The sequence below is a fragment of the Strongylocentrotus purpuratus genome, unplaced genomic scaffold, assembly GCF_000002235.5.
Source record: "Strongylocentrotus purpuratus isolate Spur 01 unplaced genomic scaffold, Spur_5.0 spur5_scaffold_7, whole genome shotgun sequence".
Lineage (NCBI taxonomy): Eukaryota > Metazoa > Echinodermata > Echinoidea > Camarodonta > Strongylocentrotidae > Strongylocentrotus > Strongylocentrotus purpuratus.
The window spans coordinates 27,621,237-27,643,228 of record NW_022145613.1 but is presented as its reverse complement, the minus strand read 5'-3'; the positions used below and the strand labels follow the sequence as shown (position 1 = coordinate 27,643,228).

The 21,992-nt window shown below is 38.4% G+C and overlaps 1 protein-coding gene across 6 annotated transcripts; it reads left to right on the top strand.

The window, feature by feature from the left end:
- Nucleotides 1–310: 310 nt before the first annotated feature.
- On the top strand, nt 311–17,898 carry LOC592290 (serine/arginine repetitive matrix protein 2). 6 transcript variants are annotated; one of them, XM_011681540.2, is made up of 7 exons: nt 311–425; nt 5,163–5,340; nt 5,736–5,750; nt 12,800–14,216; nt 14,775–15,083; nt 15,735–15,782; nt 16,572–17,898. In XM_011681540.2, exons 2-7 carry the CDS (start codon nt 5,270–5,272, stop codon nt 16,590–16,592), a joined length of 1,881 nt encoding a protein of 626 aa, XP_011679842.1. In that variant the 5' UTR covers nt 311–425; nt 5,163–5,269; the 3' UTR covers nt 16,593–17,898. The 6 variants fall into 6 exon arrangements, with proteins under 6 accessions (XP_011679842.1, XP_796914.1, XP_011679844.1 ...); XM_791821.5 differs by having other exon boundaries at nt 312–439; XM_011681541.2 differs by having other exon boundaries at nt 336–439; nt 5,178–5,340.
- The last annotated feature ends 4,094 nt before the right edge of the window (nt 17,899–21,992 follow it).

The following is a 21,992-nucleotide window of genomic DNA, read 5'->3' as shown; positions in this document are numbered from 1 at the left end:
AGAAGAAGAAGAAAATGAAGAAGTAGGAGGAGGAGGAGGAGGAGGAGGAGGATCGAGGAGGATGGGGAGGAGGAGGAGGAGGAGAAGAAGAAGAAGAAGAAGAAGAAGAAGAAGAAGAAGAAGAAGAAGAAGAAGAAGAAGAAGAAGAAGAAGAAGGAGCTAGGAGAAGAAGAGGAGGGAGGAGAAGAAGAAGAAGAAGAAGAAGAATTACGGAAGAAGAAGAAGAAGAAGAAGAAGAAGAAGAAGAAGAAGCCCCCACACTTTAATTTATCCCGAAGTTTATAAAACGGTTTTCAAATGACTTCAAGTCTCGACTGTCTCTCTTGTTCGTGATATAATGTGCGGGACGAAATTGCGTGATGATGTAGATGGCGTGTTCGACGTGCATAGACTGTTCATGTAGAGCCGAGAAGGGACACAGACAGGTAGTGAATGATTGGTAAATAAACATGTATTTCTTGCAAGAAGTAACTTTAAGAGCCATGAAATGTCAGTGAGAATTAATCTGGTGTGACAGAAGTAGTATGACTCTGAATGTTATGTATTTAGTTATATGTACGTCGTGAGTGATTGTTAATGTTATTTTGCCGTTTTGGCAAACTGAAATGAAGGCTTGCGTCGGATCTAGGCCTACTGCGGACGCGACGTGGTGTTTGACGTAGGCTCTGCATCTGTGGGACTGTCATTGTGTTTCGTATGCATCGACGTACGGCCCTACGGCTAGTGCCTTGCCTAGGCTAGGGACAGGGCCAGGGTAATCCAGGAATGGATAAGGAGTTAACAAGCTCTCCAAATTGTTGTACCTTGATTTACCTTGATGTTGGGCTTCAAGTATAATTACTTAGATCTAGTTCTATATGCCCCTCTGCAGCAGGATTAGTTAGTGTTAGGGTGTCTGATCGCGCACCCGATGTTGTGTGCTAAAATTCTTCCCATAGAGATTACACGCATCCCTATGCAGCCTACGTGCATTGCGCGACCATGCAAAAAAAGTCAATTTTTTTTTTTTCAAATCGAGATTCAAACCTTTATCAGTTGTGATCCTGAAGGTGATAATCAATGAATGAGGTGTCATATGAAAGAGCAGGTGAATTCCAATATTTCCAAAGGGGCGTAGCCCCCGAAATTCTAAAAATATCTTGGTCAAAACAGCAATTTAAACATTGTGTCCTGGCTAACTCTGAGGTTTGTCACTTTTGAGATATGACGCCCCGATCGATAAGTAGTCCCAGTCCTAAGGAACAATTCTATGTGATTATATTTTCGCTAGCCCCCAGGGATCACAACTGATAACAGTTTAAAAATACCCTTCTCGCTATTTGGTGGATCAGCTAATTAGGAGGCGTGCGCTCCGCTCAGTCCAAACCATGGTTACATCGCGTAACATCTCCGCGCACGAACGAAACCCCAAATTCAATTACACATTATAGTGACTGAAATTATGGTTGGCAATTCCCTCGATAAACCCGGAAGTGAATACACGTTATAGTCAATGGCAATATCGCGGAGACAACTCGCGATATTGCCATTGACTATAACGTGCATTCACTTCCGGGTTTATTGTGCGACGAACGCCAACCATAATAGTCAATCGCACATGTCGCGGAGACAGCGTAGCTCAAGCTGCAAGTCGCGGATTGGCTTAGCAGCATGCGTACGATATGCATACGCTTGCATATCGCGCGATACAGCTGTTTGGCTAAATTTAGCAAAACAACATCACTCTGCGTGGACGTCTTTTTCGTCGATTTTGACCAAAATGATATGAATATACCAGCGTGTTGGAGGGGCTGTAACTTTTGATAGAAACATCGGTGAGACTTGAAATTTGAAATGTATTATTCTGATAACATTTTTAATTCAAATATCAAACAAAAATGGTGAAAAACGATCCCAAATTGAAAATTGAAAAATCGTTCAGACACCCTATTAGTGTCTGTATGTACTCCCTGAGGGATTGCGCCTTACGTACACGTAGACCCTAATCGTATTACAAAATTCACATACGGGGTCTAAACAATAACTAGATCTAGTCTAGAGAATGTGATGGAATCGCTATCCTATCAGTATCGGGCAGTTGGGCAGCTGGTCCGAGAATCAAGATCGTCCGCAGAAACGAGGATATCCTCATGAACGCGGACAAAATGAGTCCTTAAAAAATACAAGGATCGTCCACATATTTTTCATCGGAGCTCTGTCTCTGCCGGTTGTCGGGTTCCCTATGCAAAAAACGGATTCCGCGTAAGAAAATAACCCCAGTTCACTGTCTGCTTTTATGGGTTGCCCGTCTTTTCGAGGATTTATCACTCATAACGTGAAGGTCTCTGTACCAAGTCAATTTAAAAATGCATCAGGAAATCATTGCGGAATAGGTTTTTCGCATCGCCAACACGCAGTAGACTATGGCTGTGCACAACCGTGTAATGAGGTATCGCGTACACTCCCAGACTTAAAAGCGAATACTCGAATATTTGGACGCCATGTTGTTGTTTTTTTTAGAAGTCTAATTAATTTTTTTTTTTTTATTTAAAAAATTTAATTTTTGTTGTTTTTGTTCTTGTTTTCACCACCACCATACCACGGGAGCAGTATGTCGGGTCCGTCTCCGAAAACTCACTGAATTTTACTTTGAGTTGCCGTTGAAGGCGCCGATTTAAAGATAAATTTGAATTCTGGTAAAAAAAGAAAATGAATTCTCACAGAATCTAACGAAACTTACACTGAATGTTCAAGATTACAAATAAATGTCATGTGCCAAACAATTTTGGAAGAAAATGTATACTGGCTGAGTAATGAGCATAGAAAGATAAGGAAATCAATCAGGGTAGTACTAGCCCCGACACCATGTGTGTTGTCCCATATACATCTTTCTGTGTACATGTAAGTGATTGTTACTTTACCAAGACTCTGCCAAATTTATGATGATTTTGATGACTCCAGAACCTTGCATTACACACCATTACTTACATGCTATATGATCAACTTTTCTGATCCATTCCACACCTTTTCTTTCACAATGCAATCGCATTACCAGAACTCAAGTTTATCTTTAATAATAATAATTAGATCTACAGTAAACAATGCTGTTTTAAAAACCAAAGATGGCAGAATAATCCATTTTCCTCCAAATCCAAACAGAAATCCGAACATTTGGTCCCAGTTTTTTAGTGGTGAGTTTGACAGTGATTGAGCTGGGAAACATTTTTACCGACGGTACCATGCCAGCGCCCGGCGCTCTCCCTGGCACGGGTAAGCATCGGCCTGGACAGTGCCAGGTGACCAGGATTTTTTTTTTTTTTTTTTTTTTTTTTTTTGCAGCCGTACTGGAGTAGTTGTCAACAGTGCAAGTATTCGACTACTCGTCGCAGCCCTACGGTAGATATATGAAATATCTGCGAAAATGCAGACGCATCTGTCCGCATTTCTGTATCTGTATCTGTCCGTGACGTACAATCACCAGCATCTGGTTGTCGCGTACGTAGACGCTTATTCTAGTCCTTATTCTCGGACCAGCGCCCCTACTGCCATCAGCTAACTCCAGTCCAGAGAGCTCCAGAGCCTGCCTAGGAAAACGATTCAAACAGTGGGTTGGGGCACATTTTTCTGAAATGTAAAGAAGTAGTAATTACAATTTTGACTTACCCAGTACAATTGTTTTTCAACTCCTCTGTACCAGGCCTCTCGCCAAGAAATTAAAAACGTGTGGTGCAACCCGAGGGAAAATTTCCCCCCCCCCCCAAAAAAAACCCAAAAAAGTAAAAATTTGAACAACTTTTACAAGTAATTTGATGAATTATTATCATTGTCAGGGGCGTACGCAGGGGGGGGGGTTAACCCCCCCCCCCCCTTTGGTTTTTTTTTTAATTTTTTTTTTTTAATTATAAAAAAAAAAAAAAAAAAAAAAAAAAAAATTACCCACGGCTAACCTAAATAAGGTGACCTTACCCCCCCCCCCCAACGACAAAAAATGTCAAATTTTGAAATTTCGAGACCCCCCCAAAAAAAAAATGGGTCCGCTTACCCCCCCCCCCACTGAGCGACTTTTCGGCCAGCGCGATTTTCAAATTTTCGGGAGCAAAATATTTTAAAACCCCCCTCCTGCGTACGCCCCTGATCATAGTATTATATTCCAGGTCATTGTTATATTTACCCTTGCACTAAACAATCAAAAGTATCAATGTTATTCTATCTGTCTATGTTGGACTTTGTGAAATTTGTTATCCAATGTTATGAAGAAAACAAAATGAGAATGATCCTAGATCTAGTTGTTTGGATTTTTTAAAGCTGTAATTATTTTCCTCATATTAAAAACAATACTGCATTTTCTTTTTTTCACAAAAATTGCAGTACTCAAATTTCTGCAAGTCTTTTACTTTATATTAGAGTAAAATAAATTCTGTCTCAAAATGAAATTTATACACCCGTGACCCGTCAATGAAAGTTTGATTTGAGGTCAACACACACACACAGACTAAGCCGCTGCGCTAAGCTATGTGCACACAATACCATACCTGCCAACCCTTACAAATAATTCAGAATATTCAGTTTTTTTATATTTCTAGGACCTGAAAATCCGGAAAATTCAGATTTTTCAAAATTTCGATTCGCGTGGCGCTAGGTCGGGCCAATCAGGAACGTTATCTGTGTACGCGTGGGCCTTTGCACTGTACATTCGTTCAACCACTTGAAATTATAATTTGAAGAAGTCTATGATATCGATGGATAGGGAAAAGGGTGATTCCTCGTTCTAACCCAATTCATCCCATACTGTATATCGTCTATTTAACACAGCGAAGAGAAAGTATGCATGCGCAGTATTAGTGCTGCCCAGTTGCTGCGAATATGAATATTCATTTACTCAATTCAAGATGGCTGGCAACAAATCATGTTGACGACAAGTCTTTCTCGGATTAAGCATTAATTGAAGATCTAAATTAGCAAGCTATCGTTAGTCAAAGTTCATATTTCCGTTTTTATTTTATTTTTAATAATTCAGTGTTTTCTGGGACGCTCTGTATAGATCTATCCCAAACGAAATAGACCCTACACTGAATTTTGGTCTAGGGAAATTGATATTTTATTTCCCCATTATTAACAAATTAAAATGATGATCAAAGCAATTGATACCAATTAAAATGTAAAAATATTTTTCTGATCCTCAGATTTTTTTATCATAGGAATCTACTAGAAGCCAACATTGACAAGTACGAAATAATAGCCTGATTTACAATAGGATTATTGAGACAAGGGAAAGAAAGAAAGTGCAACTATGCCTCAAGACGGGAGATACCGACGAAGATCTAGGTCCAGATCCAGGAGTAAAAGAAACAGAAGGCGAAGGTGAGACTCTTAGTCACTTATGGAGTAGAATGAAGTGTTTCTCATTTTAACAAGTATGAAAGCCTTACTGGCCTGTATTCTATATATGAAATTCAAACCAGTTGCTGGGGTAACATGTATGTGTTTGTTCAAAATCAGGTTTAATAGAGAGTTTCCATTTGTTAAATAGAAACTTAGACACAGGGTTAGGTATAACTGAATTAGAATTTTTCTTTTTAATTTTTTAGCAAAATGACTATTAAAAGAGAACATTGTCACCTGAGGTGCATACCGGTACATGCAAAATGCAAAATAATAAACATGCTCTTCAGCAATTTGTTGAGACTTTTTATGTGTAGGTTTGGGAAAGATGAGACCGATTGAACTATTAAAAGGTTTTTCTTGCTTTTCCACAGACACGGATCATCAAAGTAAGTACGCCCCCAGGTCTGAAGATGATTACGTAATATGAGGTGAACCTCCCCTCTATAGGGGATGCTATTTGCTGAAACAAGCCTGGGAATAAAAGAGGGGATGTAATGTGCTCATGCTTGAGTTCAGTCTGGAGGAGGAGGAGGAGGAGGAGGAGGAGAGAATTCGGCCTATAATTTCATCTCTTAATGTAGAAATTGAAATGGAGGATAACGAAAGGAGATAGAGGCAGTGATCATCTGGTTTAAATTGAGATGCTAACCCAAGGCGATCCACAAGAAATCCAGATGATTTGTTGATGTCATTGAGAGTGTTTTAAAGAAATGTTGCATGTCCTGGCCATCGCAATTATTTCTACTTCAACCTTCCTGTGCAATGGCTCGCATGAATCTCACTTTAGGTGTAGGCCTACTGTCCCAACAGATATGTTTTATTTGTATTGCAGCATCGTTTTCAGTAAACAATCAACCAATTTCCCTGACATTTTAAGCTTTTGTAGGGAATTATAATGTTAGGTGTTGGATGTGATATTCAAACTTCTTGATGTTTCTTCTATTTTTGTCTAGGGGTCTTATTCTTATGCAAAATCAACCCAAATTCTTCTCTTACCAATCACCCAAAGTTTTTGTTTTGCTCTAGATGTTAAGGGTTCAGTTTGGCTATAGTATACTCAAAATACGATCTTCAATTATTACTTATAAAAAAAAAATTTAGAATTCAATCTCAATGAAGAGTAAAACATTTTGTTGAGTAGAAAACATTTAGTTAATGCACATTTACACGCTCACATAGAATAGGGCAGACATGAAATTCAAGTCCTACTTGGGTTCTGCAGGGTTTTGTTTTATCCTTTATTTTCTTCATACTACTTTCCGTTTACCTATAAAATACCAGTTTAAGTTTTCTGAGGTTGGTTTTATCTATGCTAGCTATTTTTCAGGTGATTGGAAGACTTTAAGACATTCAATGGCAGCTATTTCACCAAGATCAAAATGAGAATGCAAACCATTTCACTAACATAGCAAATTACCAGGAAGCTTGAAATGTAAATTTGGGGAGTGCAAAAAAGGGAAATTTCTTTTGAACGAGATAATGCAATCATTTTAACATAACGTCAACCAACTGTCAGTAAAAATAAATTGTTGATAAATTATGAGGTAGAGGGTTTACTAAACAGCTCCATAAGTCCATATGTATCTGAGCTTTAGCTCCATATCTTGTGCAAATGTGCTTGGAAGAACCTTGAGACCAAATATACCTTCAAATAAAGTCTTTCCGTGCGGGGACGAAATGCAGGAAGGATTTCATAAAATCAATCTACAATACATGATGATCAAGATGAAAGGCCTACCAACCTTTGATGTCACTGCATCTAGAGGTTGCAATAACTTCTCAGATCCAGTGAGACCGTTATTGGCACTGAAAGATGATCACCTGATCTGAATAGATGACCACATGATCTCAAGTGAGGGAAGTGACCACATGATCTCTTAGATGATCAGATGTGGTGGTAATGAATGATGACGATGTAAAAACTTTTCTAAACAAGCCCAGTAAAAACATGAACAGAAGACCTTATTAGACAAATCTGTTGCGGCTTGAGACAAGTGGAGAGATGATTATGAAGCAATGCACTACACCACTTTCATTTTACACCTTGAGGACAACATTTGACAACATTGTCAACTTAACAACTGGAATGTGTTGAAAATGTGAAGTACCCAACTAAATTCTGGAGGCACAAAGATAATGTTGATGACGGCAGGTCCCTTTTTGACTGAAAAGAAGGTGCAGATCTGCAAGAAAACACAATCTTCACATGTCACAATCGGAAGGACAGGAAAAGCACCATAGATGGGGTATGGCGACTCTTTGAAGAGGGAAGAACAGACCGAAGAGGTGAACCCAGTCTGATGGCCATTTGATGGAAAGTCCAATCGAGATCTGGGCCCTGTCTTACAAAGAGTTAATATTAATCGCAACTTATTTACGATTGATATCAATGCAACTATGTACATAAGAGATAGGAGACTGCAAACTTTTGATTGATTGGAGGACTTGCGATTGATTCGGATCAATCATAACTCTTTGTAAGACAGGGCCCAGGATGATAGACACAAAGAAAGAAATTGTTGATTCAAGGTGCAGGTCCACACTGAACAATCTCTTTGTAATGAAGGAATCTGTATTGGCACTCTAGAAGAAATAATGCCAGAAGAATGATAGAAGATATGATGTTGTTTCACAAAACCGTCTTGACAACAAGTTCGCTGACATGATGACACCCCAATTGAAATGTGTGTTAAATATTAATCTACGCGTTTCAAAAGGTTGTTGGCAAACTTGTAATTATGACGGTTTCGTGAAATGCCGCCCAGGGGAGTGTTTCACAAAGACTAAGATTGACTTTAAGTTGGACTTAACTATGGCAGGACTTTCATGTCACTATTTTCTCTCATCATTTACCATGTTACATGTAACTGGCATTGGTTTCTAAAGGAGGGTACCAATCGTCACAAATCTGCAGAATTTACATTTTTTTGATCGTTCATTATTAAGATCATAATTGAGAGACCAATGGTGAGAGCAACTAGTGGCATGAACGGCCTGCCATAGTTAAGTCCAACTTAAAGTCGATCTTAGTCTTTGTGAAAGTGTGAAACTCCCCCCAGGTCCCAGGAGCAGATAAGAATTGTGACTAAGAGGTAAACCAAACCCTTCTGGTTGATGAACACTGATGATATGACCTATGTCACCATCTTACAGGATAAGGTGGTGTGATACCCAAATCCAAAGTGCAGCAATCCAAGTCCACTAGCATGATGATCTGGAGGGAAAACTGAATTGATGGATCATAAATTACAGCTGTAAAACGAGCTAAGGAAGGAACAAGATGATGAATGACACTAGGGACTTTTAGATTTGCACGTCGACATAGTGGACTGCTACGTGTGACGTCCTTTTAAGGCACTCCCACGTAGCAGTCCACGTTGTCAACGTGCAAATCTAAAAGTCTATATTGAAACTAACAGTGACCCATCAAGTCCAGTACCATGAGAGGGACGTTTGTTTGACAGACCAACTGAAGCTTTGAAGGGCAATACCAGAGAAGGATGAAAGAAGGGTTGTCCAGAATATATCAGACTTTGTCAGGAATCCCATCATACAGAGTGCCGTGGAGGAGAGGAGAGAAATCTACAAGCTGAAGCCAAGCAGATCGATGACGTGTAAAGAGAGAATACACATCTGGCCAATCAAACCATGTTACAAAAAAAGCGTTGAAAGAAAGTCTACTCTGAGAGCAACTCTCATTTGCCGAGTTGGATGGACTTCAAGGTATGTTCTGCTTAAAGGGAGACATAGACTGAAAGGCTACCAAGATTACAAAGGGATGAATGCCACACAGAACTGGGAATGAAAAGCATATCGGAAGGCTAATTATCTTGAATGACAACTACTCTTTTTCTACCTTATGCCAAGTATGAATTCTGTGATGGACTGATGAGAATGGCATGGTGCTCAAATGAACAACTGAAGAAACAAAATGAAGAACAATTACATTTTGTCTACCTTATGCCAAGTATTAAATTCTGTGATAGACTGATAAGAATGGCGTGGTGCTCAAATGGGCAATGGAAGGAACAACTGAACTACTGAAGAAACAAAATGAACAACAACAACTACACCTTATCTACCTTATACCAAGTATTTAATTCTGTGACAGACTGATGAGAATGGCATGATGCTCAAATGAATGCTGCATTGTCCAAAAGACAGACAGATGTGATAACTTTGAAGGAACAGAGGCTGAGATGTCAAAGGAACCCTTAGGCCAGAATCTTCAGTATTTGGTCATGAAAAAATGAGGATGCCATCGACATTGTCACTATCGTAATCATTGTCATTGGCTTTGTCTTTGGCAGTGTCATTGAAGATGTTGACAATGTCATGTACATTGACCTTGCTATTGACGTTGACATTATAGATGACAGATGATATGGAAGGACCTGAAGAAGACAATATTGGTACTACAATGAAATGTCCAAAGGTCTCAGTAACCTGATAGACGAGAATGGCATTGTGGGAGAGAGGGGAAAGAGACCATGTTAGCACAAACAGGACCTACCAAGTATTTTCCAAGCTGAGATGAAAGCAAACTTTGGTGTTCATATTCAGGGTCAGGGATTATAACAGAAGGATTGAAGACATGGTGAACAACTACACAGCAGGGATGCCTCGGATCGAGAAAACAAATGACATATGAATATCACTAGGGATGGAGAAGGAGGAAAGCAATGAAAGATGAATAATAAAGACAACAACAGAAACAGATGGAGAATGTAGATGAGATAAATACCAATTTGACTGGAGGAGGAAAAAATGTAAAAGGTGACACAGGATTAAATGATCTGAGAGGACTTCCCAAGAGACCAGTGGATGAAACGGAATACAAATTACAAATTCAGAAATGCAGTTGAGATGAAACCAGTTTCAACTGATTGTGAGAAGACTACCTAAGAGAGACAAATGAGATACAGAATAAGAATGCAAATAAGATAGTGCCAACCAACGTCTCTAGAGGAGGAACATGACCAGAGCAACACAAGATGAAATGATGTGAGAAGACTCCCTTAGGGACGGATGAATAAAACGAGATACAAAATGAGAAATGCAGATGAGATGAAACCAACTTGAACTGAGGTAGAAAACATGAAAAGACCAAAAGGATGAAACACTTTGAGAAGTCTACCAAGAAGACATATGAATCAAATAGATGTAAGATGGATGATGCAGGAAGAAGATGAGATAAAAACCAACTTCACTGGAGGACAACAAAAAACGGCACAGGATTGAACTTTCTGAGAGGACTACTTAACAGACTGATGCATGCATGAAATGAAATGCAACATGAGATACGCAGATGACACAACACCATATGTAACTTTAAAAGAAAAAAGGAAAGCAAGATGAAATTTTTTGAGAAGACTACCATAGAGATGGAGATCAATTATATGCAGATGACACGATACCAACTGTATCTGGAGAAGAAAACACATGAAAAGAGCAAAGCAAGATGAAACCTTTCTTTGAGAAGACTACATAGGTTTGAGACATGCAGATGACATACAGTAATACCAAATATCTTGGATGAGGAGAAATCTGCATAACATGCCAACTTTTGGAGAGCAGTACAGGATAAAATACCAGAAGAAGCTACAGTTTGAGAAATGCCAATCCAATGATATATAAATTTCCTGAAATACGAGAGAAGAAAAGGCAAACATGAGATGGGATTAAGAGATTGGTGGAGGTGTACACGGAGAAGTGCTCGGATGGAAAGAAGGTTGAAAACATAAGGGGCCTATAAAGTCAAATCTCTGAAGTTGGTTAATTTACTTGCATCTCTTAAATATCACCTGTATTTGCTATAAACTTAGTCACGAGGTGAGTACTCTGCATGTATGCTTGGAATGTACTGTCTGCTGTGATGTGATAGTCTCTAGAGTTAATACGAGCATGATAGATTTCACAAGTGTACCAATCATCAAAAGTATTTTGTTTTTAATGTTACAGGGTCCATTGTCACTATACTCTATTCAATATACATGTATGAGCTTCAAAATTTACTTCTCTAAAGAGATATTGCAAGTTGAAATACTCTGTCAGTTAACAAAAATTGACTTGTGGGTAGACTGCTTGAAACACCCATACACACTTGTATAGAACAATGCCTGCATGGATTCTTTTATTTTCTTCATACATCTTATCCGTTAGCCCATAGAGTTTTGAGTATACATGTACAGTTTGTTGGGGTTGATTTCATACATTATTCATACATGTATACACAAATTATTTTTCTGGGTGATTGGTACACTTGTTAGCTAAAGTTAGTGCATGACACTACCTAAAGATAAGCATGAGAGATAGGTATATCAATTCTGACATGCTAGTCATATCTTTTTCCATATAACATCCCTAATTGTTTTTGTTTGGTTGATTTTCTTTTTTTTTAATGACCATGGGTCAATTTGTGACCAAAATGAAGGAGGTTATATCACTTGTATGTGATTATAATAGGTATGCATGTGAATTGTAAAGATGCTTTAACAGCATATTCTTCAATGTAAGCAAACTACATTGTATGATGTTTACAAGTTGATTCTGAATGTCAGTACCACACAGCCCAATCACATTAGGCATTGTTGAATTGACTTTTTTTTTTCTTTTTTTTTTTAAGTGACCTGATGTTAAAGACTGATTTTTGAGTCATGATAAAAGGCAATTACCGTATATAGACTGTAAAGCAAGAATCATAACTGAAGCAGCATGTATAAAATATCTCTTTCAGCATTCCAGAAACCTCCAAGGTTTGACAGTCACTATAATAGTAGCCAAACAGGATTGTTTTATATTATAGATCACTTAATATTCATATGCATGTCACTTTCATTACATTTGACTTCATGGATTTCACTTTAAACTTATAATTTCCTGTTTTCTTGCACTTTGTTAGATGTATGATTTTAATTCTAGATGCCACAAAAGATGTTCACTTTGCTTTCATTAACACCAGGGTATTCAAATCGTACTGTGTTCAAGAGATATTAAAATGCTGACCATGTTACTGGATGATTTTAGGATATTTGAAAGTGATTTACTAGCAGACTGATAACCAAAGCTCATATCTCCATACATAAAAATAGTATGGGAGTATATCAAAGTGTTAACAAAGAAGTTGAAGAACGATACTGATAAATAGACGAAGAAATATATGAAAATAAAGCCAAGCTATGTTTAACTTTCATTCAAATATACATGATGTTTCCAGTTGGATACATTTTTTTTATATATTAGTATATGTTGGCATACAGTTTCCATAGACTCAAACATGAGTTATCTCAGGCTTTTAGTAGTACATGACTACATGTACTAAGTGGTTATTAAGTGCATGTGAAATTTTGATAGCGTCACAAACAAGTAGATTTTATTACTAGAGGCATCCCTGTACAAAGTTCCTCAAGCAATATTCTTTTTTTTATGTGTGCAGATCTTCAGGATCCAGTTACTCCAGATCTAGATCTCGATCACCAGAGAAGCGATACCGTAATAAAGACAGGTCTTCACGAAGAACTCCACCAAAGTATCGTCGTTCCTCTAAACAGTCACCCTCGCATGAAAGAAAGAGGCAGCAGAGATATGACCGTCAATCCCGCTCTGAGTCATCATCTCCGAGGCGCCGATCACTTGAGAAGAAAGAATATCTGGATACCTCCAAGGTGCTGACCGGTAACTTCTCCAACATCCCTGGACTTGATTACATAGGCCGAGGAGGAAAAGGAGCCGAGAATGAGTCTAGTCAGGATCTGGATTTGCGCCTCAGGGAGCTTGAGACGCATGGATCTGCAGGGTCGTCTAGATCCAGAGCTGCAGAACAACCAAAGAATTCACAGACGGACTATTATGATTCCAAAAGAGGTTCGCAGGAAAGTTATAAGCAGCGTAGTAGGTCACCCGGTGAGAAGAAGTATGAGTCATCAAGATACTCGAAGGAAAGAGCCATGTCTCCTGACAACAAGAGATATAGGGATCAGAAAGATCAGAAACGACCTGATTATGGCATCAGAGTTGAGGTCAAGAGAAAGCCATCGCCAAAAAGAAGAAAGTTTGATCCTAGTCTGGTGTTCATACCACGCAGGAAGGATGAAGGGCTGCAGCAAATATTTGATCGCCCAGAAATCATAGTCCGCAACTTAGAGGATGATCCTGAAATGTACCCAGAGAAATATGAACGCTTTGCTTGTTGGAGGAAGTCTCCAGAGCGTAGCCAACGGAAGAATGACCGCGAATACAGCAGAGAGAGGGAGGAGGGACCAAGGAAGCAGAACAGACATCACAAAGATGGCAGGAGATCTCCCAGTCCAGAGCCACAGCAGCCAAGGAAGGCGACGGTCATGATGAAGCCATTCACTGTCTTTGAGAAATACGAACAATCCTTGCGGAACAAACCAGCACAAGCACCACAGGAGGTGGATAACTACTTGCAGCGCCCTCAGGAGTTCAGTCTGTCCCACAGTTCTCTGCCTCTGTCAGGGTCTCTGTCAGGGACCACCAGCATGTTTACTTCTAGCTTGGGTATGAACAACGTCCTCGACGTAGACAGTGACCTCCGAATGGACTTGGATGTTCGTCGTCAGTTCCTCGTGCGGGAAGCTGAAAAACAGCTGGATTTGCAGCAGCTCCACTCCGCTACATCCCCAACCCTAGGCAGGCTGACTGGGTCGGTATACTCTCTTGATCGAAGAGAGATTGCTTCGTCAGATAGAAGACCTGTGAGGGAGAGGCTTGGTGACCTGGACAGAGGGGGGCTAAAGTTGGAAAGTGAAGTACCTGACTTCAGAAAGGAGGTTGAAGAACTACAGAGACTGGATCCCACTGCTCAGCCTATCAGAGGGAATTTTTACGAAGTAAGTGACTATATGCTTATAGAGTACATCTTAACGGTGGGGTGACATCCAAATATAAGTTGATTCCTGTCGATGTGCAGGGCTGCATACATTTCATATTTTGTTATTCAAATATCTATATATTTCATAGATTTTCAAATATTTTTAAAAACATTTTTCTCAGACCTGCTCAGCTTTACCCTTAAAAAATGCTCCAGATTTCATTCATCTTGTGACATCATCTGTCAATCATTTGTGAGCTAACAAGAGACGGTGTTATGTAGCTTTACCAGAGCTGACCACCCGTTTACAATAGATCATACGATACCAATATAGGATTTGCTATGTCAGACGTGCTATTAGCATCCCCAGAAAAGGAAAGGTAATGTGGAGGTATTGTATGAAAGAATGCAATTCTTTTGTTGGCATGTGCTGAGCTGGGGGAAGTCAAATTAAGGGATCATAGCATCTGACTGATAACCTGTATTACTGTTATATATTATTTTGTTTTTTGTGTGTGTGGTGTTTTATCAGCAATTTAAAATTTATTTCCAAACAATAATCCCTACTCTCAAACAGCATGATGATCGTGATCAGCGCTCCTTGTCAGAAGAGAAGCGTGGCATGAGACCACCGCAAAGGGGTCGAGGGGGCTTTGTGCCCCGTGGTTCATATCGTGGAGGGCGGGGCTTCATCCGGGGTTTCCGTGGCAGGGGTTTCAACCGTGGCTTCAGGGGTAATTACAACAATCGAGGTGGTTTCAGCGGACGGGGTCAGAACCGAGGAGGCTATGCCTCCGCCTGGAAGCATGATAAGTTTGAGGGCAAGGATAGAGATGATCACGACAAGAGAGAGAAGAAGGACAAGAAATCTAAATCATCAGACAAGGTGTGTACAGTATAGCCGAACTTGGTCAAATTAGAATGATCAGGGGGGTGTTTCACAAAGATCCTAAGACGAACTTAAATCTAAGTTGGACTTGAAAATTATGGAGAGCCATTTGTTGCCTTAAAATGAAATATATTCAAAAGTGAAAAATCAAGTATTTTTGACTTTTTATAAATTCCACATCAAGAACTTGAAATCTCCTTGATAATAGAAAATATAAATGATTTGAATCAACATTTTAAGCATTTTATAACTTTAACAAAATATTTTCATAGATGCTAATGGCTTTCCATAATTGTTAAGTCCAACTTAAAAATAAGTTCAACTTGGGATCTTTGTGAAACACCCCCCAGGCCTTTTACAAAATCTCATATTCTGAGATAAGACACAACCATTCCCAAACTGGGAGACCTTATACACTCATTATACAATATAACATCAATTGCAATCTTATGTGAATCTTGAAACAAAATTCTTATTAAAAGATTATTTTTAACATTGATATTTAATGAGTATGAATTGATATAAGACGGGACCTAGTTCTCTCAGTTGGACAGTACATGTACCGTACCACTGTACATTTCATAGCAATGTGATGATTTAATGATTGACGCAGAGATATATCCGTTTAAACTTTGATTATGCATGTAGAAAAAGACCAAGAAGTCATCAAAGAAGAGCCCAGAGAGATCTAAGTCCGTAAGTGGCATTTCTATCTCTGTTTTGTTGCATGCATCATGAAAGACTTTTGATGTGTATTGTTGGATAACATGAAAATTAAATGAGCAACTTCCTTTTTTTGGGGGGGGGGGGACCAAGAAACCCGTGGGTCGAACAGTTGATCAAAACTTGAAAAATAGAATAAAATACCCTTACAATAGGAAACATTTTTGTTCTGGTTTTGGAAGTGCGTTACCGGTATAACAAAACATACATCCAAGCTGATTCTTTGCAAAATACTTAGATTTGGAGTATATCGCAATTTAGTGTCAGGGATAGGGTAGATAATGTGATATACCACTATTGCTGCCTATCTGTTTATTAGTTTTGTTTTTGTCTTTGCTCATTTGATTAATTGTAAATATCACATGAAAAATTTAACCTGAGTGCACGCTAATGAATCTCAGCTTGCCTAAACAAGCATCACATTAAAAAAAAACAGGGAATTTCAATCTGCCATTTTTTGTGAAGCTATTGAATTTCCTGTTCAAGACAGTAAAATCTTTTAGACTTCTTGGTCAGATGCTCTAATCAAGTTTTGTACATGCAAAAAACTTTAATACTGCACAGTGAATTTGCTATACAGGTATTAAACTGTGTACATGTGTATCATGTAGTGTCAATGTATCCATCTTGTGCTGTGTGTAGTGCCTACCTATTCGTGAATTAGTGCATATATTTTGTTTCAATAATTTAACATATTTTTTTGATATAAATTTTACAATTTTACATCTCAAAATCTATATTTTTCTCTCCACACTTATGCAGAAACGAGACAGCAAGAAATAACTCCATTACCCAAGCGCCCATGAGGACATGCTGCTCTCTCTCTCTCTCTCTATTACTCCCAAGAGATACGAACTGTCCTTCATTGACTTGTGATTGCAGGGAAATAAGTTACAGCTTAGCACCTCTTAAGGCCATAATAACTTCTCGAATCAGCTAGATTAAAAACAACGCAGACATCATCTCTTGAAGCGACTGGACATGTCAGACACTTAGGGACCGGTCCTTTTTGTCCAAGAACGATAACAAGAACTGTAACTATAAATCATTTCAAAAGTGGCCTTGTGTCATGTAGAAAATTATTGGATATGGGTTTTGCAGCGCCTACCTGAGAAAAACGGTGCCAACGCCCATAAGCAGAGATCAGAAAGGACCTGAAGTACTAATATCCATTTTATTTTCCAGATAAATTGCAGGAGACCGATGTAGGAAGTATTAACAGTTGTAGTTACCGTTGTAATTATGGGTCAAGTGGGATCGGCCATTCATTCTAATATTTTTTTTTTTTTTTTTTGGGGGGGGGGGGTCTGGGTCTGAACATGCTGCTTCAAAGACAGGTTCTGTGCTAACATAAAATGATTAGTCATGTGCCAAACCATGACCTCTGTTCTAAAGTTCAAGGGGTCATTGCTGGTCAGAGTAAATGTAACTCTAGGTTAGAGGAAAAGTACTTCTACCACAGATTTGTTGGTATCCATTTTTGTAAATAGTTAGATTTGTTTTCATTTGCTGCATGTCATAATGTAAATATATGTATTCAACTTTCAAATTAGCAAGTATAAGTCCCCTTTCATAGCAACGATAAGAAGTACTGTTAACACTCTTCATTCATTTATGATTTGTTGGCTAATACCTGATTGCATCTTAGTCGCATGTGTTTAATTAAGGCCAAATAAGAATAATTCCTAGTTTTTTTTAAGAATGAAGAAGGTTCTGTGATACTTGATACCTTAGCACATCAAAATATTATTGGTTGGTCATTCCTGATACAAGCTCTTTAGGCTGGCTTTCTTGGGGCAAAACAACTATACAGCGTATGAAGTTGGGCGAGAGTATGAAACTAGGGATTGTGTTTACTGGGCCCTACGCTAATACTCTAGATCTTGCTGTTACAATAAATCATAAAAATATACATGTAGATAGTATAGTTTCAACATTAACATTTGCATTAAGTACTGCTTATTTTAGTAATAAACCAGTTTTTAGTTAGCACATGGTACAAATTACCCTGAAATATTAGTACATTTTTATTTTCGTGATGAAACATGTCTCTTTTGAATTTCAAATCGAGGGTTCAGTGACACAAAGACAAACTCTATATTTTGCCAAAATGAGTATTTGATATCAAAATGTTCAGAAAACACATAAGACTTAACTCCACCCAACACCCCATTGAAGTCAATGGCTAGTGAAACATAAACTTAAGTGCTCAGTGACACAAACCAATTTTTCTCAAAATGAAGTTACGTCTTTGTGTCACTGACCCCCTCGAAATGTAGCTTGCGCAACTCCAAAGCTGACTTTTGTCTCACCTTTTTTCTGAGGAAGAGGAGGAAGAAATAGCAGGGAAAGGGTGCACCTTTTTCCTGTCATTGTTCACTGCTCATAACATTAACATAAAGGGCTGGTTGTCTATCAGATCAGTCCGTTCAGAAATGTCTGTTGCTCAATGGTTGATGATCGAGCCTTCAGCAATGATGTTCTTGAATCCAATACATTTTATTCAAAGAACAATTCTTGTTGTTATTGGTAGTGTTATCTTTGATATGCGGCACGTTCTTAATCGTACATCATATTTACTTGTATTTCATACTTTATTTTTCATTTGTCTATTTTGAAGAGCAAAAAGTTTGGATTCGTAATACTCAAAGTTATGGCGTACTGCCATTGTTGAATACTTTAATGTCATATTCTCAAGAAACATAAATTGGGAGAATTTAATTTTTCACCTAATTTACATATTACAAAACTTGGTAAGGGTACAAATAATTTAGTTAACTGTATTTGTTTAATTAACATTGCATGTGTATGTTGTTCCCAATATTATTGTTCATGTGTAGATATATATTTAGATGCTTATTATCTTGCTTTTATTTGACTATTCAGTGGAACCTCATTATAGCAAAATCTTTGGAATAAGAGAATTATCTTCTTGTATTGAAACCCTGTTACATCAGGGCTATAAACAGAAAAAAGAAGAGCAATCTGCAAAATTGTTTAAAAGAGTACCTTTTTATAAAGAGTTTGACTATGACTCTGTGTTCTTTACAACAATGTTTAACTGTACATTTCTCCTTTTCAACATTTCTGGATTGTATTTTTAAAATTTTGGTGACCAAAAGAAAGATTGCTTTTTATTAAATTTTTGTTTAAAATGTGTAACCTTTTTTTTTAAAATTGAGCGTGTATATAATTTTATCATTTTGTTTCATGCCAGTGCTCTTACAAATACATTTGATATATTTCATCATCTCTGTTCTATAAAATTGATTTTATTGTTAAAGGTAAGAAGTTTTGGCAAAAAACACATGAAAGCATGGATCCATCCATAATACAATCACTCTCGCAACAGAATAGAGTGGGAAGAATAAAGAGCAACATGTTTTTCAAGATAAATAAAGCTTATTGATTATTTATTTCCATTAAGTGTAGAAGTCATTCACAATACAACATTTGCATACTTGAAAAGCTTTCTGTACAAGATGTATGTAGAGAACCCTGCTTACAATCAATCATGAATATCAATTTTTTATCTTCAATTTTGGGGCAATTTATTGTATCTACCGGTACCTGTAATATACAATTAATTGAAAGTTACTTTTTAATGAAATAGATTGAAGGAGATACAACTGAATACAATCGTAACTTTTATGTTACAGAGCCAAGTTCTCAGTCCATACATGTATAGAGACATTCTATGTCATATCATCCCTTTTCTAAATTCCAACACTTTATATTGACCAAATTTGGGTATATATGGGAAAATTGAGGCTGAAAAGTAGAGTTTTAGCTCCACAGAGTCCTAACAGTTTTTGTCCTATGGTATGCCCCTTCTTGTTGATGTTTGCCAAAATGTGTACAAGTATTTAGAAAGGAGCCTGCCCAAGCTATCAAAACTTGCCACTATATTCTATTATTAAAGTTCAATAAGCTCGTGACCTTGAGTTTCACCTTCTGCGTGTTCTAAAATCTACAAAAAAAATGGGAGGGATATTTTTTAATTTTTTTAAAGATGTTAAATATAATGTCATCAATTTTTATTTCTGTGACCTTTGACTTCATGACCTTAAAATCCAATCAGTTTATTGGTGACGATAATTCATGGGTAGCTAGAGGAGTCGTAGAACCTTCAGTTGATGAGATGAGAAAATAATGGCAAATGTAGATTGCTTGTGTTACAGACAGGCAAGTACGCAGAATTTTTTAAAGGGGGGGGGGGGGTTTTAACATTTATAAATCGGTCTGAAAATTTCGCAACGACTCAGCCAGCCGCTGAATAAGCAGGGGGGGGGGGGGGGGTAAGAGGTCACTTTTTTTTTGGTCCCAAAAAAATCGCAACGACTCAGCCGACCGCTGAATAAGTGGGGGGGGGGGGGGGTGGTGGTAAGAGGACACCTTTGACACTTTTTTTTTTTTTTATAAATAAAAAAGGGGGGGGGGTTTTAGGTTTTTTTAGGGGGTTTTACATACATACAATTACCAAAGGGGGGGGGTTAACCCCCTAAACCCCCCCCCCCCCCCCCCCCCCCTGCGTACGCGCCTGGTTACAGAGGAGCCTTGTAATAAGGACTATTACATTTATTTTTTACATGTACATGTATAAACATTGGTGTTCGTTATAACAGACAAAACATACCCTTTCAAATAAACATATCAAATCTGACCTAGCAGTGAGATACTACATGTATTTGAATGTTAAAAAGTTTTAAATATCTGTCCACCATCCTTGAAAGGGCATGCCATAGCACAACATTCATATTCAGCTGATGGTGCTAGCACTTCAGCTGTAAGTCTCGATCATCTCATATACTAAATTTTGACAGATTGAAGGGATGGCCGGTGGTTGTGATATAGCCAATTGGTGGTTTGATTAGGATTAAACCTATTGTATCTATTTTGCATAGCTTTGATATAGATCAGCATACTACAGTATAATGATATCAAATATATAATCTTGCTATCACAGGTTTAGTAGTGTTTCACTAACTAGATGGAAAGAAGTCGAAAATAATGCCTCTGCCATAAAGCGATTTTACAAACAAAGTTGCATTTAATTTATTCCTCACAATAGTGAGGGCTTAAAAATGACTTTGATAATACGGTAATAAATAATAATAATAATAGTGGGTTCTTGTATAGCGCTCATGTCTGTCAGACTTGACACTCCTGGCGCTCTCGATTATTACCCTGGCTTTAGCATGGCTGCCATTACGGAGCTCTAGCATTTCAAGGAATCAATTCCTGCAAGGTACCCATTTACATCACCTGGGTTCATAGGCGCCGGATGTGGGAGGGCAGGGGGGGGGGGGGCAGTTGCCCCCAGTCAACCCCCCCCCCCCAAAAAAAAGCAGTAAAGGAGTAAAGATGGTTGTATTTTTAACCCAAAAGAACATACCAATAATAAAGACTTGAATGAAATCACATATAAAATTACAGTCAAAGAAAAGGAAAGTTAACAGGAATTAAATTTCCTAAACATTGCACATGCCACCTATATTTATCAATGGAGGTTTTTATAATAGCGATACGCGCATATCGTGGGCATATTGTGAGAGAATGGGAAAGCGTGTCTATTTTTTGTTATAGGGGTGAGAAGACATGAGCCCATGAACAGTGGCGTACTGATTGGGGGGGGGGGGTTATTTCTTATTCGATACCAGTGATTTACAAATGTTGCTGAAATGTCTTGATTTTCCAGTATTTGTTCTCAATTTTGTTGTAAGTCGTACCTTTTAATGCGTTTATTGGAAAATTAGAAATTCCCAAATTTACAGTCGGGCGAAAAATATGCTTATTTAGAAGCCTTGGTCATGTCATGGTCTGAGCCCCCTCACTTTTTGAAAAGGTATGTTACAGATAAAAAGAAAGGAAGAGAGAAAAAATAAGTGACCTGCCAATGTCACAAATGAGGTATCAAAATATGCTCATTAAATGCCTAAAACCCCCGAGCTTCCAGGGGCTCTGCCCCTGGACCCCACAAAGGGCCCCGAGGTGGCCCCTGGATGCTCATCTGACCGTAGTTAACTATTAAAACCTCTGGGCTTCCGGGGGCTTTGCCCCCTGGACCACATTAATGACCTTAAAGAGGGCCCCTGGATGCTCATCTGACCGTAGTTAAATATTAAAACCTCTGAACTTCCGGGGCTCTGCCCCCTGGATCACATCAATGGCCTTAAAGAGGGC

Excerpts from the sequence above, each read along its gene's own strand:
- LOC592290 (XM_011681540.2), top strand. The coding sequence starts at position 5,270 with ATGCCTCAAGACGGGAGATACCGACGAAGATCTAGGTCCAGATCCAGG. Across the intron at positions 14,217-14,774 it reads TCAGAGGGAATTTTTACGAA|CATGATGATCGTGATCAGCG; the intron begins GTAAGTGACTAT and ends ACTCTCAAACAG. Across the intron at positions 15,084-15,734 it reads AATCTAAATCATCAGACAAG|AAAAAGACCAAGAAGTCATC; the intron begins GTGTGTACAGTA and ends TTATGCATGTAG.